This window comes from Mobula birostris, chromosome 6, assembly GCF_030028105.1.
Source record: "Mobula birostris isolate sMobBir1 chromosome 6, sMobBir1.hap1, whole genome shotgun sequence".
Lineage (NCBI taxonomy): Eukaryota > Metazoa > Chordata > Chondrichthyes > Myliobatiformes > Myliobatidae > Mobula > Mobula birostris.
The window spans coordinates 188,190,179-188,208,900 of NC_092375.1; the positions used below are offsets into that span (position 1 = coordinate 188,190,179).

Below are 18,722 nucleotides of genomic sequence, written 5' to 3' on the forward strand. Positions count from 1 at the left end.
GTTAACCTTTAGGGTGTTTTGCTCAAGGACTCCCAAGTCCCTTTGCATGTCAGACTTTTGGATTTTCTTCCCATTTAGAAAATAGTCCGCACATTTATTTCTACTACCAAAGTGCACAACCATGCATTTCATTTGCCACTTCCTTGCCCATTCTCCTAATCTGCCTAAGTCCTTCTGCATCCTACCTGCTTCCTCAACACTACCTGCCCCTCCACCAATCTTTGTATCATCTGCAAGCTTGGCAACAAAGCCATCTATTCCATCATCTAAATCATTTATATACAAGAAGTGTATAAAAGAAGCGTTCCCAACACTGACCCCTGCGGAACACCACTAGTCACTGGCACCCAACCAGACAAGGATCCTTTTATTCCCACTCGCTGCCTTCTTCCAATCAGCCAGTGCTCTAACCATCTCAGTAACTTTCCAGTAATAGTACGGGCTCTTAACTTGGTAAGTAGCCTCATGTGTGGCAGCTTGTCAAAGGCCTTCTGGAAGTCCAAATATACAACATCCACTGCATCCCCTTTATCTATCCTACTTGTAATCTCCTCAAAGAATTCCAACAGGTTCATCAGGCAGGATTTTCCCTTAAAGAAACCGTGCTGACTTTGTCCTGTCTTGTCCTGTGCCATCAAGTACTCCATCACCTCATTTCTAATGCTGTCACAATCTCTAATGCTACCTCCTTCAGAACCCTAGGGTGCAGTTCATCTGGTCCTGGTGACATATTTACTTTTAGGTCTTTCAGCTTTTTGAGCACATTTTCCCTTAGAAATAGTAACTGCACCCACTTCTCTTCCTTCACACTCTACAACATCTGGCACACTGCTAGTGTCTTCTGCAGTGAAGACTGATGCAAACTACTGCCATCTCCTTGTCCCCCATTATTACTTCTCCTGCCTCATTTTCTAGTGGCCCTATATCCACTCTCATCTCTCTTTTATTTTTTACATACTTGAAAAAGCTTTTCCTATCCAGCCCAAATACTACAGCTCAAAGTTGGGTCTTTGCTTTATTGCTGCTATCCATTATGTATGTTTCATAGTGCTAACTATAAAATATGGAACAGACTTAAAAGATTGTATTCAATTGTAAACAACGTAGGACAGCAGAAACCTGATTGAATAAGGATTTACCAATTGGAAGGGACAGGCAATGGGGGTATAAACACCACCAGACTAGACATGCCCAGACATCATCCCTGATGAAGGTGGCAGAGTTTGTCATCGAAACGCTGGTTAAAATTGATACTTGGACCCAGATGGAAGCCCGAGAAGAGTTTATTTGTTATATATGCCGGGAAAGCACTAGATCCTTTTTCACTTACCTGTAGGGGGAGAAAGTTCACCTCAATATTTGTTGCTTTGAATCATTGCGTAAAGAGAAGATGTGGTTTCTTTGTTCCTTAACCTTCTTCTGAGATGCCGGGACAAAGATGTCATCCCTAAGTTCATGAGGTTGTGTTCTGCAGTGGTTTCTCCAGCGGCCAAACACATTCTACGATGAGCTAGCCAAGGGTTGATTGGGGAGCGTGTCTATTGTATTAGATCCGCTCTGGACATCAACGTGAACAGACAACTGTCTCTTCACCTGGAATTGTCAACCCTCTTGTCGCCTTGTGATTGGGAGAACATCGACAGGTCCACCGCTGCCCAAGGTGAACTAGTTGCACAAAGGAACACTGCGAGACAGGTCAGGAAATACAACAAACTATCCAGAAAACGTGTAGCCATCCCACCATTGGACCCAGCAATGACTGTCATCAATAAAACTGGGCAAAGCATCGACAGGGTGACTAAATCGGTCCTCGCTAAGGGGCTAAACTTAGCTCTGGTCCCCAGAGCTGTCGGAATGACATTGGAGGAGTAGAGCAAACAATCCGAAAACTACCACCGGACTCCACAGAGGAGGAAGGATAGAGGTCTACGTGGCTGTTGTGCTGAAGCCAGACATTACAAAAGGAGAGCGACTGGCCCTCCAGCAACTACAGCGAAGCCCAGTTACCATGGTTTTACTAGCGGGCAATGGAAATGCAATGTTCCTGATGTCCTCACACCCTAAAAGCTTCTTCAGATATGTCAGTGATACATTTACAGTGTGGCCACATGGACTTCAGACACTCCAGCAATTCCATGACCATCTGAACAGTATACATCCAAGCTTTCAATTTACGATGGAGATGGAGCAGAATGATTGCCTGCCGTTCCTGGACTTTCTAATACGACGGAAACCGGATGGTAGCCTTGGACATGGCATCTGTTGGAAACACACTCACATGGACTTATACCTCAACAATAACAGCCACCAGCACTCCCCCCAATGTAGAGCAGTTCTTTCTACTTCGATTAACCCTGCAAAAACTATTTTGGACCTGGAGAGTTTCCATGAGTAAATAAGATGATTACACATGACTTTCCTACAGAATGGCTATGAGGTGAGGGAAATCAATCGGGCCCTTAAAAGGGCCAACAGAAACGCCAGGAAAACTTACAATGAGGGGAACCTGTCGCTACTGCCTATCTTCCCTATATTTCCACAGCTTCTGGAAGGATCATCAGGATCCTGAAGAAATACTGGATTAACACCAGCCACAAACTCACAAAGAAGCTCAAATCACAGCTTATGTGGGTCAAAGATGACCTGGGACTCAGAATGGCTGGCGTTTGCTGGATTCCCTGTGAATACAGAGCACTGTATATCGGCCTGACGGGATGCACAGTGGAAACCTGCATCAAGGAGCACAGGAGGTGTATCGATTTCGGTTACCCAGAAAAATCGGCGGACATTGCATTCGCAGTGGCCATAGGATTGACTTCTACAGCACAAAACTACTGTGCTGCGCGAATGGCTTTCGAAACTACCTGGTGAAGGGAGCCACTGAAATAAAACTAGAAGAAAAGAATTTTAACAAAGGCAAAATAAGAACTGGAATGTAATTATAAACAAGATGGGACAGCGGAAACCTGATTGGATGAGGACTGACCAATTATGAAGGACAGACAATGGGGGTGTAAAGACCGCCGGACTAGACATGCCCAGGCATCATCCCTGATGAAGATGGCAGTGTTTGTCATTGAAACGTCGGTTAAAATTGATAATTGTACCCGGCTGGAAGCTCAATAAGAGTTTATTCGTCATATATGCCGTGAAAGCACTAGATCCTTTTCCAGTTAAAGGATATCAACTATAGGAAAGCTAAACTCTAGCAAAAATATATATGCATTAAAATATTTATAACTAGGTTCCATTAAAAACACAGCACATATAATGCAAACATCCAGTCCTTTGGGAGGCAAATGTTTGAAAATATCCTTATATAGAATTAAACTTCCTGGCAACTTAATATTATTATTTTAAATGTATTATAAAAATGGAGTATTTATTTTTAACATACCACTCTTATTACAAGCAAGTTTGTCTTTTCTGATTTATTGAATCCAGCTGGGGTGCATTGATTTACCAATGCCGAACCTGTCATTAAAGAGGTTGTATTTTAGCTCATCAGTGACATCGAGTGGTAATGTTGTATTAGAACACCCTGATAACAGAGCTGTATCTCCCAGGTACAAATAAAGTCAAATTCAAGCTTACTATCATCTGTGTAAGTACATCTATGCATAGGTCAGTGAAAAAAATTACTTGCAACTGGATCACAGGCACCATTGCAAGAGATAAACAACAAGAAAAACATAAATTAAACAACATTCTTCAAGAGAAATGACTATCGCTGTCATAGGAAAACAGCATCCATCATCACAGATCCTCACCTCCCAGACCAGGCTCTTTTCTCACTGCTGCCATCAGGTAGAAGGTACAAGAGCCTCAGGACTCACACCACCAGGGTCAAGAACAGTTACTACCCCACAACCATCAGCCTCTTGAATGAAAGTGGATAACTACACTCACTTGCCCATCCATTGAGATGTTCCCACAACCAATGATCTCATTTTAAGGACTCTCTACCTTGTTATTTCATTTTCTCGTTATTTATTGCGATTTATTTACATTTGTATTTGCATAATTTGTTGTCTTCTGCACTCTGGTTGATCTTTCACCGATCCTGTTATCGTTACTATTCTATAGATTTGCTGAGTATGCCCACGGGAAAATGAAACTCGGGGTTGTATGTGGTGACATATATGTACTCTGATAATAAAATATACTTTGAACTTTGAACTCAATTAGAACAAAAAAGGTCCATTGTAGTGCAGAGTGATCAGATTGTTGCTTTACTGAGGCAGTGACTGGGGTTGCACTAGCTGTTTGTGATCCTGGTGGTGAAATGGTTTATTATTGTACTTGTTTTCTATATTGCTCATATAGATTAATTAATTACAACAGTGCATTGAGGTAGTACTTGGTAAGATAGTAACAGATTGCAGAGTAGTGTTATTGTTACAGAGAAATTGTAGGACGAAGTTGTGTGTGGGGCTACAGGTTTGTGCACCTGTCACCCAATGAGAGCTGCAAGATGGCACGGTCCAGTTGGTGGGAATCTTTGACGATACATGCTACCTTCTTAAGGCAGCACCTTCTGTAGCTTCTTCAGAATTTGGGGAGGAATGTGCATGGTGTTTGGGTTGAGTTCACTACTGAACTACTAGCTTATTATGCTTGTGCACATTCGAATTACCATACCGGATATTGCGACTGTTTATTGTTCGCACAAGAAACACTGTGACTGAGTAATGGAGGTAATATCATGAAACGTTGCCTCCCGTGCCTCTACAGGGTGAATCCACTCTCGTGCGCTGGCAAAACACATGTGAAGTCACAACATGTGAGCCAGATGTCAGCACATGTGTATATGGCAGAAGTCTTTTCTGAAACCTATTAACAAAGACTCCTGCTCATTGACAGGCTTTTAGTGATGTGGTTGCTAGGACTGGAAGAGGGGTAGAGGGTGAATGGAGGGGGTTGGTGTCACTCTGGCCAGCAGTTGCGGGTGAGGGGGAAGAAACAGTAATGTGAATTAAAGTTCTATTTAAACATTTAATTACAATGTCAATGGATCAATCGTTGGATATTTCATAGAACATAGAACAGTACAGCACAATGCAGGCCCGTCAGCTCACAATGTTGTGCCAAACTTTTAACTACTCTAAGATCAATCCAATCCTTCCCTCATACATAGCCCTCCATATTTCCATTACCCATGTACCTATCCAAGAGTTTCTTAAATATCTTAATGTATGTGCTTCTACCACCACCTTTCTCTAGGTTCCTCATACACACCGCTCCCTGTGTAAAAAAAGATGTTCAGTACCACTGATGTTATCCACCCCCCCCCCATACTTTCCTACAATCACTTTAAGATTACGCCCCTGGTGTTAGCTAATTCCACCCTGGGGAAAATGTCTCTGGCTACCCACCCAATCTATGCCTCTTATCATCTTGTACACATTTGTCAAGTTGACTCTCATCCTCTTCTCTCCAAAGAGAAAAGCCCTAGCTTGCTCAACCTACCTTCATAAGACATGCTCTCTGATCCAGGCAGCACCCTGGTTAATCTCCTCTGCACCCTCTCTAAAGCTTCTGCATCCTTCCTGTAATGAAGCAACCAGAAATGAACACAATATTCAAAATATGGTCCAACCACAATTTTATAGAGCTGCAACATTACCTCATGGCCCTTGAACTCAATTCCCCAACTAATGAAGGCCAACACAATTTCCACCTTCTTAATCACCCAATTAACCTGCATGACAACTTTGAGGGACGATGGACATGGACCCCAAGGTCACTCTGTTCCTCCACACTGTAAGGATCCTGCCATTAACCCTGTATTCTGCCTTCCAATCTGACCTTCCAAGGTGAAAGATTTACAAAGTATTTTACTCTTTCCCAAGTGTATGGATGTAAGTTCACAGGTCAACAAAAATTAGATTATTTTAACAACTTGATTAAATGTTTCAGAAAAGTATTTCTCCCTTTGGTCCTTGCACTATTAAGGTTAGAGCTGCAATGACCCAGGTTTGATCATGAGGTGCCATACTGTCTTTGTGATCATGTGGGTTTCTTCCAGCTGCTCCAGTCTGTGCAAAATGCAATCATGTGCAGGTTTGTGGGTTATTCGGCCACCGTAAGTTGCCTCTCGTGCAGGCATTCCCAACCAGCTGTCCACGGACCCTTCCATTAATAGTAAGGCTCCATGGCATAAGAAAGGTTGGGCACCCTCGCTCTCGTGTGTGGGTGAGAGATAGAACCTGAGGAGCCGTTGGGAGCACAGGGAGAATAAAGGGGGTTAGCATTGGATTCGTGTAAGTGAGAGGTTGGTGGGCTTGTTTCTATGCTGCGTCTCTCTATAAATCTGACTCTGCAACAATTACAAGGGTTGTCTCTCAAGGGCATTTAATCAGAAATGGTTCACAAGTGCTGGAAGTCGTCGAGTACTTAGATAAGTGGCTGTTATTAAAAGAGAGCCAAGACATTGTTTTCACTGACTATTCCACCATGTAATAGCATACTCTTACATAATGGGTCGTCCAAGAGGTCCACAGCCTTGTCATAGGGTTTGGAGCCTTGCACACCTCAATGACCCAGAGAGCTATGCTGGCTGGAGACGGCATTATGCTTTGACACTTGGTAGGGTCACCCATGCCAAACAAGTCAAAGGGTAGAGGCTCGAATAAGAGTGGTCCACCAGGTTCGGGGGTTCAACTCAGGGATAACAACCCTGATTGGTAAAACAGTTTTATACAGAAACAACAATGAAGAATTTTCTATACTGTATCAGTATTCCTGAATCTCCACCCAGGACTTCAAGATTCAAGATTAATTTATTATCAAAGAATGTATAAATTATACAACCTTGAGATTTGCTTGCTCACAGGTACCTACAAATCAAGAAACCTCAAGAAACCCAATTTAAAAAAAAAATAAAAATAAAAATAAAAGACTTAACACCTGACAAACAAAAGAAAATATATATATATAAATTATTCAAATAGTTGAAGTGAACAACAGTAGCATTCTGAACCAAAATTGAGTTGTCAAATCCGAACCCTGGAATAGCTCAGAGTAAGCCCAAAGCCTCTTTTATCAGTTCATTATCTTAGCAGGCACAGAGCATAGCAGCTGGGGCAGTCTTCATAGCCTCAGTACCATGGAGATTACCATCACAGAGAGCGAGCAAAGTTGGCTTTCGTAATTGACAGTAGTGAAAACCAGGATGACTGACATGATGAAGGAAGCCCTGAACACTGCCAGAGAGGAAGGATCTTCATTGCTGCCCTAAATGTCAGTGGCATAAGTAAGAGAGTAAGAGACAGAATGGGTATTTAAGAATACTACAAATAATAGATGGTAAATGGCTGGCTGGATTTGGCTGAGCAAGATATGATATTTTAGGATATGACCCAAAATCTCTCATCTGTAAATTGATTAATTTCCACAATCAATGTGTTGGCAATATTCTCCACAGAAGTGGTTTGCCATTGCCTTCTTCTGGGCAGTGCCTTTACAACAGGGGTAGCCCTAGCCACGATCAATACTCTTCAGAGATTGTTTGCCTGGCATTAGTGGTCGCATAACCAGGATTTGTGATTTGCACCAGCAGCTCATACAACCATCCACCACCTGCTCCCATGGCTTCACGTGACCCTGCACTAGACAGACACACAAAGTGCTGGAAGAACTCAGCAAGTCAGGCAGCATCTGTGGAGAGGTATAAAGAGTCGACGTTTCAGGCCGAGACACTTCATCAGGATTGGAAGGGGGAAGAAGCCAGTATAAGAAGGGGGAGGGCAAGGAGTTCAAGCAAGATGATAGATGAAGCCCGCTGAGGGGAGTGTAGGTGGATGGGGGGTAGAGTGATGAAGTGAACAGCTGGGAGGTGGAAAAGTAAAGGACTGAAAACGAAGGAATCTGATTGATGTCGAGAGTGGACCATGGGAGAAAGGGAAGGAGGAGGGGCAGCAGAGGGAGATGATAGACAGAGGGAAATGAGTTTAAGAGAAGGGGTAGGAGGTAATTTTACTGTGGATTTCCAGCATCTGTAGAATCTGTTATGTTTATGATTTGCACTAGGTAGATTTTTCTCCCCAACAACTTTATTGACAGCAGGCAGTATCTGTTCCCTATTTGCTCCATTTCTAAAAGAGTCTATTGATCTTCTACATTTCCAGATGTCTATCTAAGCTAATATTCTTACAGATAACTAGCAATTTAGTTGTAATGTGAAGCCAGTACTGAAATAAAAGAAAGAAAAAAGAAAACATTGTACTTCGAAATATTCATATTAGAATTTCAGTGACAGAAAACGATTACACAATTAAATTGAGTAAGTTTCCTTTAGTTTAACCGACACCATAGATGGAGCCCCCAGAATTGGTTTTTACTGTTCTTTACATGGTGAGGCATACAATAAAAGAAAATACCACTTATTTCTATTGTTTGTCAACACATTGCAAAACATATCACAATCGTGAACTATTTTTGAAATGTAATTGATGCTATAATGAGTCTGGCAGCAACTCGAACAGACAATGCCACTGTTAGAGACCATAGAACATAGAATAGTACAGCACAGTGCAGGCCCTTCGGCCCACAATGTTGTGCCAACCCTCAAACCCTGCCTCCCATACAAGCCCCCACCTTAAATTCCTCCATATACCTGTCTAGTAGTCTCTTAAACTTCACTAGTGTATCTGCCTCCACCACTGACTCAGGCAGTGCATTCCACGCACCAACCACTCTCTGAGTAAAAAACCTTCCTCTAATATCCCCCTTGAACTTCCCACCCCTTACCTTAAAGCCATGTCCTCTTGTATTCAGCAATGGTGCCCTGGGGAAGAGGCGCTGGCTATCCACTCTATCTATTCCTCTTATTATCTTGTACACCATGCACAGAGAGTTATCCTGTATGATGCACCCTTGGGTCAATCCAATAATAATGTTCAAAAAGCTGAAGAAATATATTTGATCCTTTATTAGCAACTAGAAAAACATAGAGTTTTGAAGCGATAAAACTCATGACACTGAAGCCAGGTGTGGTGGTGAGTATCGGTAGCTCAGGTTGAGGTATTTGACGTTGCAGTGTTCTTGGAAAGCTTGCAGACCTTTCATCACCAGTCAAAGTGTCTATCAAAGTGCACAGTTGTTGCTGTTTCTCTCTGTGAATGCTCGTGTGTATATAGGCCACCGTTCACTTACCTCGGTCCTAATTGGCTATCCTTCCACAGCGTAACAACCACACACAAGCCAACGGCGACTTTAAGGAAGCTTGTCTCAAGAACCAAGGTATCAGTAAAGACCACTGACAAACTCAGTGTGGTGTACAGGATCACTTGTGGAGACTGCGACAAGAACTACGTCGGCCACTCAGGACGTAAACTCTCAACTCGTTTACGGGAACACAAGCTGCCGGTACAGTTACATGATCCACTGTCACTGAGCTCAGTACACGAAGGCCGAGAAGGACACCACTTTAACTGGGATACTGCAGAGGTTCTGGCGCAGCATGAAAACTTTTAGGAGCGTAGTTCTCTTCTGATAATTCCATAAACAAACATATTGAAATAGAACCCTAAGAGCAAATGGAGAGCAAACCAGTAGAATTCAAAGGTCAACTGAAGGGGTAGCCTATCAGGACAAAGGCAAGCAAATAGGGGCCTATATGAACGTGAAAACTCCCAGACAGAAACACTAACAACTGCACACTGAGGATGTCACCGCGACCGGTCATGAAACGTCTGCAAGCTAATTGCCAAGCTCGATGAACACCACAATATCAAATAAAGCTAGCAATATGAAATGTACTTCGGTGAAGTCAAGTAGAGTTAAGCAATTTGAAATGTAACTAAATTGTCAACAAAAGATATGACAGCTGGTGGTCCCCAGCTCTAAATTGTCCAGAAGAAAGCATGGTTACTAACTAACCCACCACTGTACCACGTGACTATCGACAGTAATAAACACACAACACAGAGTACAATGCAGATAGGAAACAGATGCATGGCTCCTACAGAGGAAAGAACATAAAATGAAGGGGTTACATTTATACATCACTTGCTGACACTTCCTGGACTTCCCATGGGCTTTAGAGTTACTGATCTACTTTGTTGTATGCTGGTTGCTATAATTGAAAATAAGAAACATGAATAACAAGTAATTATCGGCATACTGCTTCTGATAGAGGTAATTGAGTGGGGTGTGGTGAGGAGAAGGAATGTTGGGCAGGACACTTAAAGAAATCATTGTTGTGGTTTATTTTAATTCTGTTGCCAATATCTTATTCAAAACTGGTTGGCTGGGCCACAATTTAGAACCTCAGTCAAAGGAAAATAAATCAAAGTTCAAAGTAAATTTATTATCAAAATGGTACCATATACAGTCCTAAGATTTATTTTCTTGTGGGCGTAATCAAAAAAATCTATAGACTGATCACAATAGCAGAAACAATAGGCGTTCAACCAGGGTGTAGAAGACAACAAAGTGCAAATACAAAAAGAAATGTGACCCTTAGGCTCGACCAGCACGTCTGGGAGAAGACAACTTCTGGCCCCACCAAACTGAGAAATCTCGTTTGTGTGGATGCTGTGTGATGTGTTGCTGGGTTACAAATCCATACTGCAAAATATCAGACAGTACACCGTATGCAATTAACTGATTGAACTTTATAAATCTTACTCTGAATATAGGATTAGTAAAGAAAAGAAAAAGAAAAAGGGCCCATTTTAAGAGAAAAGTCAAAAGTGCACGTCGGAGCTCACAAATACGGCCATTCATCAACCTCCGCGCGTCGCCGACCTTCAGACCCTCATTCCTGGTCCACTCCATCCAGTGGTCTCCCAGTTCTTTCCACACACATCTTCCTTCTTCCCCTCTCACCGACAAAAGACCGCAAAACTCTCTCTACCAGACTCACAAGAAAGAACAACAGCATTCCAAAACCCCGTTAACTCTAGTCATAACCCAAACATTGCTGCTACAGCGAAGCCATTACATTATCAGTGAAACCTTACAGCATGTTACAGACAGAAATAATAATAATAAATAAACAATAACTACCAAGGACATGAGATGACGATTCTTTGAAAGTGTTGTGGGGATATTTCAATGATGGGGCAAGTGAAGTTATGTCCTTTGGCTCAGGAGCCTGATGGTTGAGGGGTAATAACTGTTTCTGAACGTGTGGTGTGATTCCTGAGGCTCCTGTACCTTCTACCTGATTCTAAGTGCAGCATCCCCTTAGAATTTATTAATCTAGGTTGTGATTATGGGACATTCTTGAGTAGATCAGAAGATAGATGACCTTATAATTAGTTAATGCAGTGCAGTCTTGACTCAAAATGAAAGTAATCCCTACAGATAATTCCTGTCACATGCTTTATGAGAACTGCCTTTTATTTTAAGTATGAATGCTTCCACAGACTTTAGAACAGATTCATTGTATTATAGAGTCACAGTGGCACTTTGAAACAGCTGTTCTCCCTTGCTTGGTCTTTCATCTTCAATGTGAACATTGGAGAGAAAGTGAAAGCATCAAATGTCAACAGACATATCACGTACAGTACATGTGAATCTAATTGGCATCAAGCCTGTGATCTGTGTTTGAACAATTCCTAGCAGTTATCCTGAGTTAGACTTTTCTGAATAATATAAAGGGGAATCACAAACAGGAGGCAGTCTGCAGATGCTGGAAATCCAGAGCAACACCAACAGAGCACTGGAGGAACTCAGCAGGTCAGACCATGTCTATGGAAAAAAGGAAACAGTCAACATTTTGGGCCGAGACCCTTCATCAGGACTGAGAGAGAAGTGGGGGGGGGGGGAGGTGTCTGAATTAAAAGGGGAGGGGAGGAGAAAGAGGCTAGCCGGGACGTGATAGATGAAGCCAGGTGGGTGGGAAAGGTCAAGGTCTGAAGATAAAAGAACCTGATTGGAGAGGAGAGTGGACAACAGGAGAAAGGGATTCCCATTCCCATTCCCGCAAGTGCTACACCTGTCCCTACACCTTTTTTGCCACCACTCAGGGCCCCAAACAGTCCTTCTAAGTGAGGCAACACTTCACTTGTGAGTCTGTTGGGGTCACCTATTGCATCCGGTGCTCCCGCTGCGGCCTCCTCTACATTGGTGAAACCCGACGCAGATTGGGGGACCGCTTCGTCGAGCACCTCCGCTCCGTCCGCCAAAACAGACAGGATCTCCCAGTAGCCACCCACTTCAACTCTGCTTCCCATTCCCATTCAGATATGTCCATACATGGCCTCCTCTACTGCCATGATGAGGCTAAACTCAGGTTGGAGGAGCAACACCTCATATATCGTCTGGGTAGTCTCCAGTCCCTTGGTATGAACATAGAATTCTCCAACTTCCGGTAATTCCCTCCCCCTCCCTTCCCCTATCCCTATGTCACTCTGCCCCCTCCCCCAGCTGCCTATCACCTCTCTCATGGTCCCGCCTCCTTCTACTACCCGGTGTGTTTTTCCCTATTCTTTCTTCACCTTTCCTGCCTATCACCTCCCTGCTTCCCCTCCGCCACCCCTTTATCTTTCCCCTTACTGGTTTTTCACCTGGAACCTACCAGCCTTCTCCTTCCCACCCTCCCCCCACCTCCTTTATAGGGCCTCTGCCCCTTCCCTCTACAGTGCGGACGAAGGGTTCCGGCCCGAAACGTCGACCGATCTTTTCCACGGATGCTGCCCGACCTGCTGAGTTCCTTCAGCGTTTTTTGAGTATTCCCATTCCCATTCCCTTTCCCACATGTCGATCCATGGCCTCTTCCTGTTCCAGGATGAAGCCACCCTCAGAGTGGAAGAGCGACACCTTATATTCCAGCTGGGTAGCCTCCAACCTGATCATATTTCTCCTTCCAGTGAACAGACGAGACCTCATGCTTAATAATTGACTCCAACAACTTCCCAACCACTGAGGTCAGGCTACCAGGCCAATAGTTTCCTTTCTTCTGCCTCGCTCCCTTCTTGAAGAGTGGAGTGACATTTGCAATTTTTCAGTCTTCCGGAATCATTCCAGAATCTAGTGATTCTTGAAAGATCGTTACTAATGCCTGCACAATTTCTTCACCCACCTCGTTCAGAACCCTGGGGTATAATCCTTTCCTACCCACCTGACTTCACCTATCACCCTCCAGCTAGCTTCCGTCCCCTCCCCCCACCTGTTTATTCAGGCATCTACCCACTTCTCTCTCAGTCCTGAAGAACAGTTTAGGCCTGAAATGTCGACTGTTTACTCTTTTCCATAGATGCTGCCTGACCTGCTGAGTTCCTCCAGCATCTTGTGTGTGTTACTTTGGATTTCTAGCATCTGCAGAACCTCTTGTGCTTCATTTCCATAGTAGCTGCCTGACCTGCTGAGTTCCTCCAGCATTTTATGTGTGTTGCTATGGTAATAAGGGGTGTTTGAATTAAGACAGGCAACAATAGGACCAACTGAGTCAGTTAATGGATTTTTATTTTACCCAAATGAATATCTCAAATTTCAAATTCAAAGTAAATTTATTATCAAGGTTCATATATTGCACGATATATAACCCTGAGATTCGTTTTCTTGCAGACATTCTCAATAAATCCAAGAACCGTAATAGAATTAATGAAAGACTGCACCCAACAGGATGGACAAACAACCAATGTGCAAAGGCCAACACACTCTGTAAATACAAAAGGAAAATGAAACAATTATAAAAAATAAATAAGCAATAAATATCGAGAACATGAGATGAAAAGTCCTTGAAAGTGAGTCAGTAGTTTGTGGGAACAGTTCAGTGATGGGATGGGTGAAGCTGAGTGAAGTTAACCCCACTGGTTCAAGAGCCTGGTGGTTGAGGGGTAATAACTATTCCTGAACCTAGCGGTGTGAGTCCTGAGGCTCCTGTTCCTTCTTCCTGGTCGCAGCAGTAGGAAGTGAGCATGACCTGGATGTTGGAGACCCTGGTGAGGAAGCTGCTCTCCTGTGACAATGCTCTGTGTAGATGTGCTCAATGATTGGGATAATGTTGCCCGTGATGGACTGGGCCATATCCACTACTTCTTGTAGGATTTTCTTCTAAACATACTCCAAGGTGTGTACTTAATTGGGATATGCCTGCCAGGTATAATTGTGGTTGCTATGTTATTAAGTTATGGTGTTATGTTGTTAAGGTTAGTCTAGTTCCGTATTTTTCTTTAAAAACACCCAAAGAAGAAATTCACTTGTACCAGTCATCAACCCAAATAAAGGCATGAGAGGAGTACCTCTTTTCAGAATGACGTCAGTTAGAAGTACCAAATTACACAGAAGAATCTTAACAACCTAAGTATAATTTCCTACATCAAGTTCCTGTGATTCCCCCTGATCAAGCATATTGGCTCATACGATCACTTCCTCTAGTGCTCTAACATGCAAACAAGTCCTGCAAGAGAGGTTTTTAGTCTGAGCAACCATCTTCATAAACACAAGAGATTCTGCAGATGCCGGAAATCCAAAGTAACACATCGAAAATACCAGAGCAACTCAGCAGGTCAGGCAGTTTTTATGGAAGTGAAACTGGAGGATGAGAGGTGACCTGATAGAGGTGTACAAGACAATGAGAGGCATTGATGGTGTGGATAGTCAGAGGCTTTTTCCCAGGGCTGAAATGCCTAACATGAGAGGGCATAGTTTTAAAGTGCTTGGAAATAGGTACAGAGGAAATGTCAGGGGTAAGTTTTTTACGCAGAAAGTGGTGAGTGCGTGGAATGAGCTGCCAGCAGCGGTGGTGGAGGCGGATACGATAGGGTCTTTTAAGAGACTCCTGGATAGGTACATGGAGCTTAGAAAAATAGAGGACTATGGGTAACTCTAGGTAGTTCTAAGGTAAGGACATGTTCGACACAGCTTTGTGGGCCGAAGGGCCTGTATTGTGCTGTAGGTTTGCTATGTTTCTGTTTCTAAACCCACGAGATTCTGCAATGCTGATAATCCAAAGCATCACATCCAAAAACTGGAGGAACTCAACAGGTCAGGCAGCATCTGTGGAAAATGAACAAACAGTTGACATTTCAAGCCGAGACCTTTCGTCAGGATATTTTTAAATTTTATTGTTTATTTTTAGATGGTGATACCCCACAGTATTGGCCCATTGGGTCCGCACTGCCCAATCACGTCCATGTGACATTCCTGTATCACTTTGGCAGATGCAGTGCCTTTATTAAACAGAAATATGAACGATGATCAGCAACTTTAGATTCATTGCATTGAGGTTGGGAGTCTGTGTTTGAGGTCCCTTGGCACTGAGATGATCCACTGGTTGTGTGGTACAGAGCCAGGAAGTGTCTCACTCCGAGTGCTCAATTCATAATTCCTGATCAGTACCATGAGCTCGAGCAGCAGAAGAACTTAGCTTGGAATCTTTAAGTTGGAATACAGCATTTCTGATCACTGTTTCCTTACCTCTGCCAATATTTTGTGTCCTCTAACATATATCAAGCAGTTTTGGAACTGGTGTCTTTTATCTCCTTTTTATCTGTTTTCAATATGAATGAACTTGTCCTACTCCTGTCCTTTGTGTTCATTTTTCATATGCACATATTTTATACTGTAAAAGTCCTACCCTGGTTTGTCCTGCCAAAATGCATCGCCTCACACTTGTCTGCATTAAATTCCATCTGTCATTTTTCAACCTATTTTCCCATCTGGTCCAGATTACGCTGCAAGGTTTGATAGCCTTCCTCACTTCCACTCTGCCCCCAAATCTTGGGGACATAATATTTATTGCATTTGATTGTAATCAACCCTAATACTTATTTCAACAATTAAACTGAAATATTTGAAGGGATTTATCACAGTGCTTTTCAAAATAATATTACTATTATTTTGGTAAAAAATCAGTAATATTCATTATTTCTGTATGTTGCTATAACATTTCTTACAGAGGTGAAAAGCTACGAATCACCGTTTAGCTCAAAGGTTCGTGAACATCCCTGTGTTGAAAGTATGAGAGACATTGTACTGCGGGACAGGGGCCGTCCTGAAATCCCCAGCAACTGGCTGGTGCATAAAGTAGGTTCAAAGTTCAAAGTAAATTTATTATCAAAGTACACATGGTATAGGTCACCATTTACAACCCTAAGATTCATTTACTTGTGGGCACACTCAATAAATCCAACAACTATAATAGAATCAATGAAAGACTACACTACTAAGAAGACTAATAGTGAAATAAATATGAATGCTGATACAAGCTTCTCTTTTTAAAAATATAATTATGACATCCACAGAATTATTGGGAATATCATTCTGTACCTTGCGTTTAAAATAACTAATTTTCTGTATTTTATGAAGAGGGGGATATTGAATGTAAGCTGTAAAATCAGTATACTTACTAACATAAAGCAAACCTAATTTTAATGCTTATTTAGAAAAATAGTACCCTTTTCAAATTCATCTCTTGAAATACTTTTCTCTGGAAATCTATCATTTTGCTTCAAATACTTCAAGTAGGAAAGTCCCTGCTTGATGACAATTTGAACTTTTATTTGCCTAGTGAGAATTTTTTTGGGATCTGATACCAATGGAGGTTCATCCCAAATTTTAATATTAAATATAGCTGCATGTTGAAAATAGTTGAAAACGGGTGAAATCACAGATCTTAAGTCCATAATGCAAGCAGGGTTTTGTTGTGTTAATTTCATTTTACTGGTTTCTAGAGATTTGTTTTACTGTCAAATTAATATATCCACTTAAAATGAATAACCTGAAGAGAATAGTTTATGTGCCTCTCATAATAGTTGCTTCCTTGCCTTCCCAATAGATGTTGATTAACATGTCTGGTATGACTAGCTTTTTCTCCTTGTTCTGGATTTTCAGCAGCTGTATATTTTTCCTCCAGCATCTGAATTCCTACTTAACTTCATGGTATTTGGAACTTCATCCTGCAAATAAAGGAGAGTTTAAAAGCTAGATTTTTGTGGACTTGAAACATGTTAGAATTAGTATCACTACTGCTTATTGAAATTCTGAAAAAAATTCTTAATTCTGAGATTGGTATTTGTTAACCAAAAATTTAGGACAGGGGTTCCCAACCTTTTTATGCCATGGATCCCTACCATTAAGCAAGGGGACCGTGGAGCTCAGACTGCAGGTTGGGAACCCTTAGTTTAGGGCTAGAGACTTCATTGCAGCTAACTAAATTTGGACCTCAAAGTTAAACCCACACTTCGGACTCCCGTGTCTTCCTTTGAATTAATTTGATGTTTTGAAGTTACAAAGCATAACACCGAATACCAGTGGTGAAATGAGGGTGATAGCCCTTCACATCAAGGCAGCGTTTGTCTGAGTGAGGCATCAAGAGCACTGGCACTAATCAAAGGGAACCTCAACAGAGCAGATGATGGTTGTCAGATATCACCCAACACAACTGTAGGCCATTGCTGCCACTACTCCTGAGGAAACATCTACACTTGGACATCTTTAGTTACATTGGAGTCTTAGAAATGTACAGTATAGTACAGAAATGGCCTTTGATCCCCCTAGTCCATGCTGAACCATTTAAACTGCTTAGTTCCATCGACCTGCACTGGGACCTAGGCCCTCCATACCTCTCCCATCCATATACCTATCCAAGCTTATCCTAAATGTTGAAATCAAGCTCATATGCACCACCTGCACTTACTGACGGCTCATTCCACAATCTCCCCTCCCACTGAGAGAAGAAATTTCCTCTTAAACTTTTCACCTTTCACCCTTAACTCATGACGTCTAGTTGTAGTCCCACCCAACCTCGGCGGGAAAAGCCTGCTTGCATTTACCTTATCTATACCCTGCATTATCAGTAACCTTCCCCCCCGATAAAATCAGGTGTGGGCATGTTTGCTGATGACGCAGTAAGCTATTTGCTTTTCTGTAAATGGCTCCTTTTATTTATTCACAACAATTTAGAAAATGAAACAGCGCAAGCTGCAATAAGCGGGCAACATTCATGATGTGCTGCTGAGAGGCCAGACGTATTCACGCCATAACTATGTATATATTGCACCATAACCAACTAGCCCCATCCTTATGTGACCCTCTGTAATTGTAGAGGGCCCATTTCATCTTGCTCTTGTTAAATCTCCAGGGGCTCATTCCAAGGGTTGCCACAAACCGAGGTTAATGGCTAGATACCTCATTCCAAATTCATTCTGCATTCTGTAGTTTGGGCCACTCTTCTCTAGGGCAAAAGGCGAACCAATATGAGACTGAAAGCATCTACAAGTTCCTATTCATAGTGTGCATTATCCAACTTCGAAACTCTCAGTGCTGGTGGGTCTAAATCTTGGATTACCCATTACCGCAGTGAAACTATAGGCATTTCACAAGGCAGTCTACTAACATATACTCAATGCAGTTAGAGAAAAATAACTTTGATTCAGTTATGAGATGATGTGTCCCTAACAAGGTCTGTGTCGATTGCATGGCTCTCATGTTGGCCTTGCCAGTAAAACAAACAAACACACACACACACACACACACACACACCAATGAACTATTTTCAAATGGGTTGGAGGTGGTTCCATGGATCAGGAAGAATGTCACTGTCTGGCAGAACAGGCTTTACTGCCTTTAGATAGCCTATTCTTCCTCCTTTGTATCACAAAATGTCGCTCTTCTAATCCTTGCCATGCTTAACCTTCCATTGGAAATAACCTTGGAAAAGAACTTTGAAATCCTTACATTTATATTAATAAATCTGGCTCCTATGGTCAACAGTAGAACTTTTAGTAGAAGCTTTAATTTCACCACTAAGGTGAGGAGCTTTTCAT

The 18,722-nt window shown here is 42.3% G+C and overlaps 1 protein-coding gene across 4 annotated transcripts in view; it reads left to right on the forward strand.

Annotated features, from left to right (window-relative positions):
- The window catches only part of tgfbr2l (transforming growth factor beta receptor-like), a 138,357-nt gene that overhangs the window by 110,234 nt on the left and 9,401 nt on the right, over nucleotides 1-18,722 (forward strand). For 3 of the 4 annotated variants that reach the window (XM_072262089.1, XM_072262086.1, XM_072262088.1), the window contains exon 8: nucleotides 15,854-15,981. The exons of the other annotated variant lie outside the window; for it this stretch is intronic. In XM_072262089.1, coding sequence (XP_072118190.1) covers nucleotides 15,854-15,981 — 128 coding nt within the window. The remainder of the gene's footprint in view (nucleotides 1-15,853; nucleotides 15,982-18,722) is intronic. 4 annotated transcript variants of the gene reach the window in all.